The 15,963-nt window shown below is 50.9% G+C and overlaps 2 protein-coding genes across 9 annotated transcripts; one reads left to right on the top strand and one right to left on the bottom strand.

Annotated features, from left to right (window-relative positions):
- Window positions 1-23: 23 nt before the first annotated feature.
- On the top strand, window positions 24-7,504 carry ints3 (integrator complex subunit 3). Its single transcript, XM_058047508.2, has 29 exons — window positions 24-521; window positions 718-801; window positions 871-954; window positions 1,050-1,163; window positions 1,259-1,343; window positions 1,405-1,471; window positions 1,556-1,697; window positions 1,783-1,912; window positions 2,389-2,486; window positions 2,556-2,747; window positions 2,816-2,903; window positions 2,967-3,046; window positions 3,142-3,233; window positions 3,384-3,490; window positions 3,588-3,692; window positions 3,757-3,886; window positions 3,958-4,012; window positions 4,097-4,200; window positions 4,311-4,475; window positions 4,569-4,722; window positions 4,786-4,854; window positions 4,918-4,993; window positions 5,076-5,189; window positions 5,271-5,319; window positions 5,405-5,572; window positions 6,092-6,192; window positions 6,255-6,327; window positions 6,394-6,550; window positions 6,628-7,504. The coding sequence occupies exons 1-29, from the start codon at window positions 438-440 to the stop codon at window positions 6,703-6,705; spliced, it is 3,045 nt and encodes a 1,014-aa protein (XP_057903491.2). The 5' UTR covers window positions 24-437; the 3' UTR covers window positions 6,706-7,504.
- Window positions 7,505-7,521: 17 nt separating this feature from the next.
- On the bottom strand, window positions 7,522-15,900 carry gon4la (gon-4 like a). 8 transcript variants are annotated; one of them, XM_078792192.1, is made up of 22 exons: window positions 15,762-15,900; window positions 15,311-15,448; window positions 15,051-15,241; window positions 14,911-14,985; window positions 14,793-14,843; window positions 14,651-14,704; window positions 14,487-14,582; window positions 14,327-14,422; window positions 14,106-14,267; window positions 11,565-11,772; window positions 11,402-11,503; window positions 11,122-11,177; window positions 10,312-10,599; window positions 10,154-10,240; window positions 9,921-10,098; window positions 9,113-9,263; window positions 8,883-9,030; window positions 8,694-8,810; window positions 8,235-8,612; window positions 7,993-8,189; window positions 7,826-7,928; window positions 7,522-7,763 (listed from the first exon to the last, which is right to left on the bottom strand). In XM_078792192.1, exons 2-22 carry the CDS (start codon window positions 15,423-15,425, stop codon window positions 7,653-7,655), a joined length of 2,964 nt encoding a protein of 987 aa, XP_078648318.1. In that variant the 5' UTR covers window positions 15,426-15,448; window positions 15,762-15,900; the 3' UTR covers window positions 7,522-7,652. The 8 variants fall into 8 exon arrangements, 7 of the variants coding, with proteins under 7 accessions (XP_078648318.1, XP_078648322.1, XP_078648319.1 ...); XM_078792196.1 differs by having other exon boundaries at window positions 7,993-8,177; XM_078792193.1 differs by having other exon boundaries at window positions 15,311-15,497; window positions 15,762-15,865.
- Between the last annotated feature and the right edge of the window lie 63 nt (window positions 15,901-15,963).

The following is a 15,963-nucleotide window of genomic DNA, read 5'->3' as shown; positions in this document are numbered from 1 at the left end:
AGCTAAAACTCATCTGAGAATAAGAAATGAAAGAAAAATATTAAACTCACGTTAACACACGAACAAACTTCGGGGTTCCAGTCCATCCCGGGGCCCTGATTGGCTACAGCTGGGCGAGAATGTTTCTCTTTCCATTGGTCGGGCTTCACGTCACTCACATATGTTAGGGCAACGATTGGTCGGAAGACCGGTAGTGATGTCCGTTGTCTTCCTGAAGGCGAACAGTCGAACACAGCCAGACTGAGAGTCAAGCTCCTTGACTGCAACTTTTATAAACAATTCATTCCCCATCACAACAAAAATATTCCCACGAGGTGACCCAATCTGACAGCCATCAATAAACCCGTGTTCCGCCCAAAGGCGGCTTCACTGGCCTTGTGATCGCACAGTTCCGGCGCCTTCAGGTCGGCGGGGAAGGCGAGGCGAAGCGGCTGCAGATGGAAGCTGCTCCGACGAAGGCGAAGCTGCAGGGCCGCCTTCTGGTGTCCAGCCAACTGGACGCCAAAGACGAGCTGGAGGAGGTAGGTTCACCACGACCTCCCCGGGGTGATCCGTGGCTCTTTGGGATAAACAGCCAGCGTGCCAGTTAGCATTGCTAGCAGCGTCGTTAGCCTAGCCCGGTCGCTGTGGCTGATTCCTTCATGAAGTTAGCCTGGCATGCTAATGCAGGTAAACATAAGGACCGCTTGAGCTACAGCAGCGTGTGTGTGCTTGCAGAAACTGGAGCGGTGTGTGGGAGTGGTTCATGCCTTGTCCAATGGACTTTCAGAAAGGGAAGCTAACGATGCCCTGACCGCCAACGTAAGACATCATTACCACACACACGCACGCGCGCTCACGTTGTAGTGATGGTGTTACCATGGCAACCAGGTGTGCAAAGGCCAGCAGCAACATGAAGAGGTGTGTCTCGGTCTCTTTGCTCTGCTCCTCACTGAACCGGCTCAGGCCCAGAGGGTAAGTCTGCCACCAGGCCAAGGCTGACATTGACATTGACACTGTGGCAACAAGTGTGTGTGTGTGTGTGCGTGTGCGTGTGTGCATGCTTGCAGTGTTACAGAGACCTGACACTCATGAACAGAGATGGAATGAACGTGATCCTGGTGAAGATCAACCAGATCCTAATGGAGAAGTTCCTCAAGTTGCAGGATGTTCCTAGGAAGCAGGTGGGCACACATGCAAGTGCACATGCACCTACATGAGCACGGCGGTCTATACAGTGTGTGTGTGTGTGTGTGTGTGTGTGTATGTATGTGTGCAGCTGGTGTGGCTGGTCAGAGAGCTGGTGAAGAGCAGTGTGATGGGAGCTGATGGTGTCGTCATGACACTGCTCAAACAGATCGCAGGTTAGCCACACACACACACACACACACGGCGTGCACGGTGATGTCACCACTCTGTGTGCAGGAGGAGATGTTTCCACAAAGAACCTTTGGTTGGCTGAAAGCGTCCTTGACATCCTGCTGGATCAAAAGTATGACACACTCATGTTGAGAAAAAACAGCTGTTCCACCTAACGGTGGTGTGTGTCTCTGTGCGTGTATGTGTGTGTGTGCAGGGAGTGGGTTGTGAAGAGCGGGATGCTGATCGCCATGTCCGTGTACACATACCTACGCCTGATCGTTGACCATGGCGCGCCGAGCCTGCTTCCTCTACGTCAGAAGGAAGTAGATTTCTGCATCAGCATGCTGCGGGACAAGGTAAGGAGGCAAGGAAGTGAGGAGGAAAGAGTCACAGTTAGCCCGCTTTAATCGCACGTGTCGGTGCCACTTGTGCTCCGAGCAGTTCTTGGAGTGCGTGATCATCGGGAGAGATCTGGTGCGCTTGCTTCAGAACGTGGCTCGTATCGCTGAGATGGAGCTCCTGTGGAGAGACCTTCTCCACAACCCTCAAGTCCTCAGTCCCCAGTTCACCGGTGAGAAGATCCTGATCTGATCCTGATCCCTGTGACCACATTCTTGGGCCACGTGGGGCCGCTCCTGGGATTTTTAATGTATTTATTCCCTTGGAAGGAAGGTTTGGAAGAAAAACCTCCATGTGGCTCTGTGAACACACCCTGAGATACAACCATAGAAGCAGAAAGAATGTCTGGTCATGTGACACATTGTATACGTGCAGGCCATGGGAGACATGAGCGTGATATCTCTAAGATAAGACCTGCTCACATGGATAGAAAACCACGCTGGAGCTTTTGGAGCTCTTAGCCTGGGTGTGGCCCATTCATTGGCTGCCTCATTCAGCACACAAAAGGATTGTGGATGATGGGTGCACTTTTCCTTTCATGGCATCCAGAATGGATGAAAGGCTGCAGCCATCAAATACTTGACCTTTTCCACCTGAAACCATGGTGACCAGGCCCTCATAGCCTGTGTGTGTGTGTGTGTGTGTCAGGTATTCTCCAGCTGCTCACGGCTCGGACTTCCAGAAAGTTCCTGGCGTGCCGTCTGACCCCTGACATGGAGACCAAGCTCCTCTTCATGACGTCCAGGGTGAGAGGAGGCTTCCTGCCGGCACGGAGAGGAACGTGTCTTCACAGGTGTCCCGTGTCCCATGTCTAGGTGCGCTTCGGGCAGCAGAAGCGCTACCAGGACTGGTTCCAGAGGCAGTACCTGTCCACGGCTGAGAGCCAGTCTCTGCGATGTGACCTGATCCGCTACATCTGCGGCGTGGTCCACCCGTCTAATGAGGTCCTGAGTTCTGACATCCTGCCGCGCTGGGCCATCATCGGCTGGCTACTCACCACCTGCACGGTAAGCTCACTTGGAGGGTGCTGAGAGGTCATGACCTTTCACCTTTCAACATGTGTGCGTGTGCCCAGTCCAACGTGGCCGCCTCCAACGCCAAGTTGGCGCTTTTCTACGATTGGCTCTTCTTCAACCCTGACAAAGACAGCATCATGAACATAGGTGACACACACACACACACACACACCTAGAAGGCGTCACAGTAATCAAGGTCATGTGACACAGAGCCCGCCATCTTGGTGATGCATCATTCCATGAAGCCTCATCCCGCAATCACCGCCACGCTGCTTGACTTCATGTGTCGGGTGAGACTCCACCTCCTCCTGGTCATGTGGCATGCCGGCCAATAGGAAGCATGTCCTAATTCCCCGCCACCTTGCTTCCTACCCTGTCTCCTCAGATCATTCCTCATTTCTTTCCTCCGTTGGAAGTTCAAGTTCGTCAAGGCGTCTTTAACTCTCTCAACTTCATCATGGAGAAGAGAGTGCTGGCGTAAGACACACACACACACACACACACCGAAAAGGGACTGGTCAGGGACTGGTCAGGGATTGGCCAGTGACTGACCAGTCCCTGACCAGTCCCTGACCAGTCCCTGACCAGTCCCTGACCAGTCCCTGACCAGTGACTGTGTTGTTGTAGTCACTTGGCACCATTGTTTGACAATCCAAAGTTGGACAGAGAGCTTCGCTCAATGCTCAGAGAAAGATTCCCTGAGTTCTGCAGTGCTCCTTCACCACCTATGGAAGGTACACACACACACACACACACACACACACACACACACACACACACACACACACACACACCCTTGGATGTGATGTAAGTGTGTGTATGTGTGTGTAGTGAAAATGGAGGAGATGGACAACCACATGATGGACAAAGATGAAGGTTGCTATGACAACACAGAAGCTGCCTTCAGTGATGATGAGGAGGAGATGAACAACAAAGGTTAGATCATCATCATCATCATCAGAATACTTCATCTTCATCAGTGTGTGTGTGTGTGTGACAGGAAAGAAACGGGAGTTCAGGTTTCATCCAATCAGAGAGGCCGTGAGGGAGGAGCCTGCTGACATCTCACCCTGGCTCGACCAATTAGAAGACACCATGAAGGACAAGGTGACCCAGCTGCAGAAGTCAAGGTCAGACTCACCTGAAGGTCAACAGATTTACTTTCTTCATGTTTGCTGATCCATCTTCATCACGTCTTCAGTGACACGGAGACGCAGTGTGAGGTCATGCAGGACATTGTGGACCTCATCCTGGAGGTCTGTCTCTCTTGCTCTCTCTCGCTCTCTCACACACACACACACACACGGTGGCACAGAGCAATGAGTGTGTGTGTTTTCCAGGAGGACTTTGACACAGAGCAGATGTCTGCTTTAGCTTCATGTCTTGCTGAAGTCTTTAAAGAGCATTTCCGAGGAGACGTTCTACCAGAAGACATCACAGAAGAGTAAGACTGCTGACACCACTACTACACACTGTGTGCGTGTGTGTGTGTGTGTGTGTGTGTGTGAGAGAGCGAGGATTCTTCTAACCTGCATGTGTGTGCGTGTGCGTCAGGTCCCTGGAGGAGTCTGTGTGCAAGCCAGTGTGTCTGGTCTTCAGGAACCTGGTCACCATGCAGGAGGACAACAGTGGCTTCTCAGTTCTTCTTGACATGCTGGCTGAACTTTACCAGAAGCAACCTAAAATTGGCTACCATCTCCTCTACTACCTCAAAGCCAGGTGACACCCCCACCATCATCACATGTCATGTGACCTGTCCAGCATATTCATGTGTGTGTGTGTGTGTGTGTGTGTGTGTGTGTGTGTGTGCAGCAAAGCAGCTAATGGGAAGATGATGTTGTACGAGTCGTTTGCTCAGGCCACGGCTTTAGGTGACCTTCACACGTGTCTCATGATGGACATGAAGGCGTGTCAGGAAGATGACGTCCGATTACTTTGCTACTTGACACCCTCCATCTACTCTGAGGTACACACACACACACACTCACACACACACAGGCACACTCAACGTGTGAATGTCTTGCTCCAGTTTCCTGATGAGACGTTGCGAAGTGGAGAGCTGCTCAACATGATCGTAGCCGTCATTGATTCCACACAGGTAACAGTTAGCTTAGCTTAGCACCAGGACCGCCAACGGATGGTAACGCTGATTGTAATAAAGTTGCAGGAGCTGATGTGTCACGTGATGATGGGCAACCTGGTGATGTTCCGCAAAGACTCGGTTCTCAACATCCTCAGTGAGCATGTGCAGCATCTTGACTGACTGCAGGGGGCGCCATCTTCACCAGCTTGCCTTCTTCCTCTCCTTCCTCTTGACAGTCCAGTCATTGGACTGGGAGACCTTTGAGCAGTACAGCACCTGGCAACTCTTTCTGGCCCACAGCATCCCCCTGGAGACCATCATCGCCATCCTGCAACACCTCAAGTACAAAGGTACTTTGCATCTTTGCCGCCCACCATCATGATGCTTTCATCACATCACCCGTGTGTGTGTGTGTGTGTGTGTGTGTGTAGAACATCCAGAGGCCTTGTCCTGTCTGCTGCTGCAGCTACGTCGAGAAAAGTAACACACCACATGACGACCGCACTCCTATACAACAACTACACACAGTCATTAGCTGTCCACTGAGTCTGCCTGTGTGTCTCAGGCCCAGTGAGGAGATGGTGAAGATGGTTCTGAGTAGACCATGTCACAGTGAGGACCAGTTCACCACCAGTCTTCTGAGACACTGGGCATCCAAACACGACGACACTCTGGCAGAACACATCAAAGCTCAACTCATCAAGAACAACAACCAACCCCGAAAGAGACAAAGGTTCTCACTTGGGACTTAATAAGACTGATTAGGACTCACTGAGGACTCGTTAGGACTCACTGAGGACTCGTTAGGACTCCTTAGGACTCATTCAGGACATATTAGGACTCACTGAGGACATATTAGGACTCACTGGGGACATTTTAGGACTAATTCGGGACCCATTAGGACTCATTCGGGACCCATTAGGACTCATTCGGGACCCATTAGGACTCATTCGGGACCCATTAGGACTCATTCGGGACCCATTAGGACTCATTCGGGATCCATTAGGACTCATTCGGGACTCATCAAGGACTCACTCGGGACTCATTAAAAACTCACTCGGGACACATTAGGACTCATTCGGGACTCCTTAGGACTAATTTGGGACCTCTTAGGACTCATTCGGGACCCATTAGGACTCACTGAGGACTTATTATGACTAATTTGGAACCCATTAGGACTCACTGACGACTCACTAGGACTCACTCAGGACTTATTAGGACTAAATCAATCGATTTGTATGTCTGTCTCCAGTCTTCGTAGTTCCAGCAGCAAACTGGCTCAGCTTACTCTGGAGCAAATCTTGGAACACCTGGACAACCTGAGACTTAGTCTTAGCAACACTAAGAACACCTGTGAGTATCGATCATCCAGCGTGTTGATAAATGGCTGTATTGATGATTGATTGTGTGGTCAGTCTTCAGCCAGACTCCGATCCTTCAGGCTCTGCAGCACGTTCAGGCCAGTTGTGATGAAGTGCACAAGATGAGGTACACATTCATACACACACGTACGCTGGGGCGTTGGCATGGTGACGGCGTGACTGCCTCCCGCAGGTTCAGTGACCTGTTTGCGTTGGCCGAGGAGTATGAGGACTCGCAGTCAAAGCCTTTGAAGTCTCGTCGTAAAGCAGCCGCCACGTCGCCTCGCTCCAGGAAGGGCGTGGCTCCGCCCACCAACAACGAGGAGGAGAGCGCCTCCAGCAGCGCCTCGGTATGAAGGGCACCCGAGAACAGTGTTATGTAACAGGCCCGGCTGGCTGCTGATGTCACTTCCTGTTTGTGTCTCAGGAGGAGGAAGACTCCAAGCCCAAAGCGCCAAAGAGGAAGAGGAAAGGCTCGTCAGCCGTTGGCTCTGACAGCGACTGACCAGACTCCGCTGCCTTTTTTTTCCCCCTGTGAACACTGGCTGCCAACAGGCCCCGCCCCCTCCCCGCCCTCCGCCACTCTGACAGGAAGTGTCTGGGTCGGCCTTTTCCCACAATGCACTGTGATTTTAGCAGGATGTTGTCACTTTGGCTTGTGTTTTTTTGGAACTCTTATTGTGGAGGTTTGTGACTTCCTGCTGTTTTTTAGCAGTTTCTTCTTGTTTTGTCACGCTGCAGTAAAATACTTTGTATAAAACCTGCTGCTGTTACACTTATTTTGAAAGCTAAGGCTAACATCACAGCCTGCTTCTGCCCACATGGAGGCGGCAAGTGTGCTCATCATGCGTGAGCCGCTTCTGCTGTGCTGTTCCTTCAAGAGTGGACAAGACCTTTTCAGGTGACGCTTTCATCTGGGACTAGTACAGGTACTTGTACTGGTACAGGTACTGGGAGTGTATGTCTTACGGGTAAGATACGGGTTCTAAAAGTTGTGTTGACGTGATTGACACCTGCTTTGTTTGGGCTTTCAGTGGTTGCAATCATGTCAGAAGTCAAGTCGTGATCATCTCTGTGGACTTTTGGAACGGATTCCGGACTTTTTTATCCCGTCCCGTTGTCCCCGCAATGGTGCCGCAGCACCTCGCCGGACCGGAGCAGGCTGCTGACCAGGATGACAACCACCCCAGTCCAGACGGCCGGGCGTGATGGGCGTCTCCTCCTGGCATTTTACTGTGCCTGCCTCAGGTTGCACTTCCCGCCAAGGACACTTTTAATTTCCTGTTTGCAATAAAATGCTTCATGACCTCTGTGTGACCTCTATACCAAGCTTCTTTGAGCCCGCCCACTTCCCAAATTGAAGGGTGGGCGTGGTCTTTATTTGCAGGGCAAACATGAAAACATGTTGAACATCATTCAATGTGAATTTAAGTCTTCAATGACATCTCAAAGTCACAGGTCATCGCTTTGTTCCGGGGCCGAGCTGCCGTCTGAGAACCAGGATTTGTCTTTCTGGGTGGCCAGGTGGAAAAGATGAGCAAGGTCGTGGAAACGAAGACGTACCTGCAAGGAAGCGACCCTTAGCATGGGACCAAACCTTGGTGGCAAAAGCCCCACCCCCTCACCTGGTCAGTCGTCTTGTTTCCCAGCTGGGCGGAGACTCGTCTGAATGTTTTCTGGTTGGCTCCTCGCTGCTGACAGGCAGTCAAGATGGTGCGGTCCGCTTCCCTAAAACAGGAAGTCAAACTTCTACTTCCTGCATGGGGACAAGTGTGGGTGGGTGTGGCCTCACCTGGTCCAGATGACGAGTCTTTCTCCGTTTACGCCCATGGAGACATTTTTGGCAAACACTGGAAGCCTTGGCGCTTTGTGGGCAGGTGCGTGGCTCCCTGCTTTGGCCCGCCCATCATCCTCATGCTGGTTGTCCCCAAGATGGCGGCCTGTCGTCAAGTGAGAAGATGTCCTGAAGATGTCCTGCTGAGACAAAACCTGCTGAATATTTATCTTCCGTCTTCCACCTCTATGTGGGTCTACCTCGGATGGCGGACAGGAAGTTGAAGATTCAGGTGAGGACATTCCTCTGTCTTCTGCTGGGGCTGAAGCCACACCCAGATCACTTTTGGACTCGGCCTCCTCAGCCACAAACACATCAGAGGCGGAGCATGTTGAGGATTCTGACAGATGCCAGACAGGAAGCACCGCCTCTTCGCTATCCTGCCCATCCATGTGGGTGGGAAAGGGAGGAGTCATGGGAGTGGCCGGATGCTGGACAAATCCTGTGCGGCGGAAGCTGAGGTCCGGTGGGGGGCGGGGCGGATAGCACATTGGGGTCGGGAAGCTGGTGGTGGTGGGGGCGGAGCCAGGTAGACCGTTGGCTTGTTGGATCGCTGCCAAGATGACAGGAATACTCCGCTTTGGGGAGGTGGGGAGGGGGGGGTGAGGAAATACGGTACGTATGACAGAGTATGTGTGTGCGCACGTGTGTGCACTCACCAGCAACCACAGAGGCATGATGCTCAAGGGTCTTTCCACTGGGGGGCGCTGCTCTGATGCAGCAACCTGACTGCAGGCTAGCGGCATGGACCACAACACCTGCTGGTACCTGTAGGCCTACACACACATACGCGCTTACGATCAGGCAGGCGCGTGTGTGTGTGTGTGTGTGTGTGTGCATGCGTGTACCTTGACCATGTTGTCGGGGGTGCCAGGTCTGCAACACTGCAGGATCCTACGTCGCACCTGAAGATGACTTTTGCCCAACAGAAACTCAGACACCAGCTTGGTCGGGTCACATGACCCCTTCATGTTCCTCAGACCCATAACCAGCAGACTAACACACACACACACACACACACACACACACATCTCCATTGCTGTGCTTTTATTTTCACACCTGATAGTGTGTGTGTTACCAGTCTTCTGCTGCAGTGAAAGCAGCTGTCCTGCGGGGGCAGTAGAGAGCAGGGTCCAGACTGACACATGGAAGAAGTTCTGGGTAGAGGAAGACTGCACGAGTGGCAAAGATCCACGCCAGTTCAGCTGGCATGATGGGAAAACCACGCACTGGAAACACACACGTGCACACACACTCAGTGTGTTGGCTTTAAAGCAGTGCTTCTCAATTTCTGCTCCTCCCCTCCAGGACAGAAATGCTGCCCCCTGATTGGCAGAGCTATTGAGAGAGGGATTTGTTGATGTGCACTGTATAGACTGAACATTGTTCCCTGACCCCCAGGGGTGGTGTTAAAGGGGACCTCTGTCCATCCATTCATTTCTATGCTGCTTGTCCTCACTAGGGTGGGGGTGCTGGAGCCTATCCCAGATGGACTGGTGGCCAGCCAATCCCAGGGCACATATAGACAAACAACCATTCCCACCCACATTCATACCCATGGACAATTTGGAGTGGCCAATTAACCTAGCATGTTTTTGGAATGGGGGAGGAAACCGGAGTACCTGGAGAAAAGCCACGCCCACACGGGGAGAACATGCTATTGACATGCTATTCCATGTCCATCATGTCCCCTAGGGGCCACACCACGCCAGCTCGCTACTAGCAGGCTCGCTAGCCAGAGGTAAGGCTACGGACTTTGGGAAAGGTAAGGCTACGGACTTTGGGAAAGGTAAGGCTACGGACTTTGGGAAAGGTAAGGCTACGGACTTTGGGAAAGTCAAGGCTAGCTGTGTGGAGGGGGGGGGGGGGGGCGTGGGGTTGCTCACTTTGTCCGCGTGCGTCAGGGGTGTGCCTGCGTCTCACGTAGCTGATGGGGTGATGTTGCAGCTCGTCCAAAAGCTGCAGCGCCCCCCGCAGGTTGGTTGCTCTGAAAGCGCTGACGTCACCACGCCGCCATGATGACATCATCAGCTCGCCTCTTTGTGCCAACACATCTAACTCAAACTGAGACGTTGTCATAGTAACAGAATGTCACAGTGTGTGTGTGTGTGTGTGTTACCAGAAAGTGTCTGGTGCTTTCAGCTTCATTGTGAAGTTCTTCCACAGGTGAGGTCAGCAGGTGAAGCTCCACCAACAGTTGAACATGCTACAAACACACACACACAGTCAGACAGTGCATGTGTGTGTGTTAGTGTGTGTGTGTGTGTGTGTGCATACCTGCTGCAGCTGCTGCTCGAGTGTGTTGCGTTGTTGTGTATCCAGCATCAGTGTGTGTGTGTGTGTAGAGGGTGTGTGTTGTGTGCTTCTGATCAAAGCCAGCTGCTGCTTGACAGTACGACGCTCTCTGATTGGTCCGTCCTCTGCCTCACCACTATGACCGTATTTGGACACGTCACATGCCTGTGTGTCCACGTGCTTGTCCGGTGTGGGCGTGTCCTCCTGTGGCTCCTCCTCCTCCTCGTGTCCTTCCTCATCCACCTCCTGCCCCCCCAGGTCACCTTTCAGCTGGCAGCAGAGTTAGCCAGTTAGCCAACTCACACTCACTTTGCTGTGTGTGTATATACAGGTAGTAGCCACAAATCAGAATACCAAGTAAAAAGTGTTTTATTTAGCCAAAGTACCAAAAGAGATGAACCAACCAATTGTATTGATCCATGACATGCCAAAGAACGTATCTCTAGCACGTCCTTGTTGGACCTTTAAGATTAGGGTCTTCATCTTATTAAACCACAAATCCACAAAGTCAAAAAATCCAATTGTAATCTGGCAAGTCATCCAAAACATCTGCAAAAGGGTCCTGGGCCTTTCTAAAGTGGACCTACAAAACTGAAGCTTTCCACAGTATTCTCATTTTCTGACTTTGTGGTTTAATGAGATGAAGATCCTCATCTTAAAGGTGCAACAAGGAAGTGCGAGAGATACGTCCATTGGCATGTCATGGATCAATACAATTGGTTGGTTCATCTCTTATGGTACATTGGCTAAATAAAACACCTTTTACTTGGTATTCTCATTTTTGGCTACTACCTGTTTGTCTGTTACCGTGTCAAACAGCTCCTCCATCAGTTCATTCACTTCCTTTTCTGGAAAACATAGCATAACATCACATTCATATCTCTCATATCATACTCATACCTCTCATATCATATCTCATATTCATATCTCTCATATCATATTCATACCTCTCATATCATATTCATATCTCTCATATCATACCTCATGTTCACATCTCTCATATCATATTCATACGATAGTGATACTGCTATGTATTGTTCTATACAGTGATATCGATATGATGTATACTGACTAGTGATGCGGACTGCCTTGTCGTCACGGTAATCCTCCTGGTCTGGTTCATCAAGGTCAGCCAGGAAGTTGTACTCTGGGTCATCTTCATCATCACACTCCTCTGACAGAGAAAGGAGAGGCGTTACGTCGGCAGGCAGGACATCCAGCGTGAGTCTACTCACCGTCGTCCATGTCGGAGTTCATCAGGCCTCTCAGCCAAACAGTCCACTCTCTGTCCTCCGGGGCGGAGCCACAGTCGTACATGTCAGGGGTAATGTCCGGCGCCCTGAGCTCTGCCTCCAGTTGGCCCAGGGGGACGTCACGTAGAGGACGCTTGGACCGTGTCCGGTACGCCATCAGCCCCACTTCGTCATCTGACACTGGCTGACACTGCATGCACGAGCACACATGACATCACAACAACCATCGTCATCTCAATCTGTCTCACACAACTATGGTGCATTCAAGTACCACCAAACATATGGCCAAAAAGGCCAGCAGTATGATTAGTCAAAGAAAGGTTACGGCCACTATCATTGCTACATACTATATATTTTATTTCTTTCCAATGACAATACGGTGAGGATAAGCAGTATAGAATATGGAGGATGGATGTATGATACCCCCACCACGCTGTTTATGTCTTTATGTCACAGCCTTATTCCAAAACGGATCCAATTCATACTTTTCTCAAAAAGTCTACACACAACACCCCATAATGAAAAACATTTTTTTTAATTGTTGCAAATGTATTATAAATTAAAAAGTGAATAATCACATTTCCATAAGTATTCACAGCCTTTGGCGTGAAGCTCCAAATGGAGCTCAAGTGCATTCAGTTTCCACTGATCATCCTTGAGATGTTTCAGTAGCTTCATTGGAGTCCACCTGTGGTAAACAGTTGGTTGGACACAATGTGGAAAGGTCCTTGTCTCTATACGGTCCCAGGGATGACAGGAATTTCTCCAGGCTCCAAGGCTGGGGGGGGTTACAAAAACATTTCTGCTGCTTTGAAGGTTCCAATGAGCACAGTGGCCTCCATTATTCGTAAATGGAAGACGTTTGGAACCACCAGGACTCTTCCTAGAGCTGGCCAGCCAGCTAAGCTGAGGGATCGAGGGAGAAGGGTCCTAAGTCAGGGACGGACCAATAACCCCATGGTCCCTCTGTCAACGTTCTTCTGTGGAGAGAGGAGAACCTTCCAGTAGGACAACCATCTCTGCAGCAATCCACCAATCAGGCCTGGATGGTGGAGTGGCCAGAAGGAAGCCATTCCTTGGTAAAAGACACATGGCAGCCTGCCTGGAGTTTGCCAAAAGGCACCTGAATGACTCTCAGACCATGAGAAACTAAATTCTCTGGTCTGATGAGACAAAAATGGAACTCTTTGGAGTGAATGCCAGGCGTTACGTATGGGGAAAACAGGAACTGCTCATCAGCAGGCCAACAACATCCCTCCAGTGACGCATGATGGTGACAGCATCATTCTTGGGGTTGTTTTTCAGCAGCAGGAAGTGGAAGATCAGTCAGGATGGAGGGAACGATGACTGCAGCAATGTAGAGAGACCCAGCCAGAGCCCAGACCTGAATCCAATGGAACATCTCTGGAGCGATGGCTGTGCCAAAAGAGGAACGGGCTAGACCAGGGGTGGGCAAACTTTTTGACTCGCGGGCCGCATTGATTTAAAAAAAAAAATGGGGGGGGGGGGGCAGACTATATGTAAAGTATATGTGTAAAGTGTGTTATAAATTAAATGTATTATTATTATTCATTAATTTTCTACCGCTTTTTCTCACGAGGGTCGCGGGGATGCTGGAGCCTATCCTAGCTGTCTTTGGGCGAGAGGCGAGGTACACCCTGGACTGGTGGCCAGCCAATCACAGGGCACATATAGACAAACAACCATTCACACTCACATTCATACCTATGGACAATTTGGAGTCTGCAATTAACCTAGCATGTTTTTGGAATTTGGGAGGAAACCGGAGTACCCGGACAAAACCCACGCATGCGCGGGGAGAACATGCAAACTCCACACAGATATGGCCGAGGGTGGAATTGAACCCCGGTCTCCTAGCTGTGAGGTCTGCGCATTAACCACTCGACCGCCGTGCAGCCATTATTATTATCATTATTATTATTATGTGCTTGTGTCCCTTTTTTCAGGAGCACTTTGTAAACAACAGACCACATCAAATAACGAAATTGATAATACTTTGGAAAGAACGGGCGGGCCGTATTCAAACACTTAGCGGGACGGATGTGGCCCCTGGGCCGTAGTTTGCGCACCCCTGGGCTAGACTGTCCCAAGACAGGCGTGCCAATCAGGGGCGTCATATTCCAAGCACTTGAGGCCGGAATTGGCCAAAGGGGCATCAACAACGTATTGGGCAAAGGCTGTGGATACTTATGGTCATGTCATTGTTCACTTCTTCACTTGTAATAAATTGGCAACAATTTTCCCTCCAAAAATTCACATTGCCGTTAGCGGTGTTGTGTGTCGCATCTTGGAGAAAAATAATCATTTCATCCATTTTGGAATAAAGCTGCTACATCTAATGTGGTAAAGGTGAAGCCCGGTAGATATAAGTGTTGGGATGGAAATGAGAATATGGAGGGCAGCTATCATGGCCGTGTCCCAAGGATGCCGAATAGAAATGTGTGCGCTAGAGCCCCCGTCTATCCTATACTAACTATTGTATTGTAAATAAAGAAGTGTGACCTGGTAGGGTTCCATACACACGGCCAGTTCCTCCTCCACGGCGTGAAGCTTCTCCAAGAAAGTGCTGTCTGTCACTGCTTTGGGAGGTGGGGCTTTGGGAAGGGGAGGAGGAGCCATCGGTCCGGACCCCACCCTGAAATGGCATGATGGCGCGCGAGAGGTCTGAAGGAGAAGAAGACATGCTGAGCGTGCGGTCACTGTCTCAGGCGTCCCACTGGTACCTTCCAGGCGGGGCGGCGGGGGTCCCGGTCCAGCCTCTGCACCGTGCTTCCTCTGGGGGGCGACGCCGCACTCTCAAAGTCGCTCTCCTGCAACGTCTGGCACACAACCACAGAGCGTCAGCAGGGGTTGTGAAGGCAGCCCATCAGCTGTCAGCCTCACGTCTTCAGCCGTCTCGTCCTCTTCCTCCTCATCAGGACGATACTCTTCATCAGAGGAGTCTTCCTCAGCCAGAGGGATGTCAACGAACTGGGGAACCTGAGCCAACACACACAACTTCCCTCACGTCTGTCCCATAGCTTGTCTGGCTCACCTTCACCTTCTACCTTGGAAACGGGAGCACTCTTCTTGATGGGAGAGATGTTCCATGCTGGGATTACCTGGCAGGAAGTGAGCAGGGCGGACAGGAAGTGAGCAGGCAGACGGGCAGAAAAATATGCAGGCCCCCAAAAGCCAAAGAAGTCTCACCACGCCTTTTTCCACAACTTCTTTCAGCTTGGACCGAGTCATCTTGGGCTCCTGAGCAGCACGAGAGGTTTCAGGAAGCAAAGAATAAAACATGAGCAACATCAGCATCGCAACTCACAAATGGCGGCACGGCGTCCGTCTGGTTGATGGCGGCTTTCATCATGGCCACCACGTGTTCATTGGTGATGACTTCCTGGAGGTCACAGGTAAATGTCATGATCCACACAACTCACATCAGCCAATTGGACACACACTCACGTGGATGATGTTGCGCACGTTCACACTGGTCAGGTTGTGCTGTTTGGACTTGTTCTCCAGTGACTGGTCCAGCTGACTGTCAATCATCTCGCCACCCGCCCCCTCGTCTTCTCTCTCATCCTCTTCCCCTGCTTGAATTTTCCTCTTCCTCCTTGCTGCTCTCCTCCTGGCGCTCTTAGCATGTTGGTCATCTAGGACGCCAAGACCGGCCAATCAGAATTGTGGTTGGAGTAGTCATGACGACCGTTTGTGAGCGTTACCCGTGGTGATGACCAGGCTGGATTCTGTGGCGTCGTCTTCAACTGGCGAACATGCCTCCTCGCCAGGCCAGCATTGATGGGACGTTCCCAGTTTCAAACGTGAGGCGTAGTTCATGGTGGATCACCGTGACCTGTGACCTCTGGGAAATAAGGCCAGCGGCGGGTCACCAGGTGTGTGAATTGAACTCTGACATTACACAGTAAAGAATAGTCACACATTAACGACTAGTTTGTTTTCGTGTTAATACATCGTCACTCGACAATCGATATGTTACAAGTGTTTCCGTTGATGTAGCATTAGCAAACATTTAGCACATGGAGCTAACAGCTAACAGCCTCATTTGCGACTATCACGTCCGTGCACGCTAGCAAGCTTGCTTACTCGCAAGCGGCCATTACATCGTTACATCAAAGAGCAAAGTGTGTACTTGTGCACAAGAACGATCACCACCTTTGTCGCCATCTACACTTTCATCAACACTGCTTTCCTTTCCTTCATGAAGCTTCTTCTTCTGCCTTTTTCAGCTATTTCAGTTGACTGCCCCCTTCCGGAATGACGGCAGATGACACTTTCGATGTCCACTGTCTTCCATCGGTTCATGTCCTGTTCAATAAATGTTAAATAAGCCTTCATCGGCTTCAGCGTAGATGTG

This window comes from Doryrhamphus excisus, linkage group LG7 (genome assembly GCF_037039965.1).
Source record: "Doryrhamphus excisus strain RoL-2023G ecotype Guam linkage group LG7, RoL_Dexc_Guam_v1.1, whole genome shotgun sequence".
NCBI classification, from domain to species: domain Eukaryota; kingdom Metazoa; phylum Chordata; class Actinopteri; order Syngnathiformes; family Syngnathidae; genus Doryrhamphus; species Doryrhamphus excisus.
The sequence above is the reverse complement of the archived record's forward strand: the minus strand, read 5'-3'. Positions and strand labels throughout refer to the sequence as shown.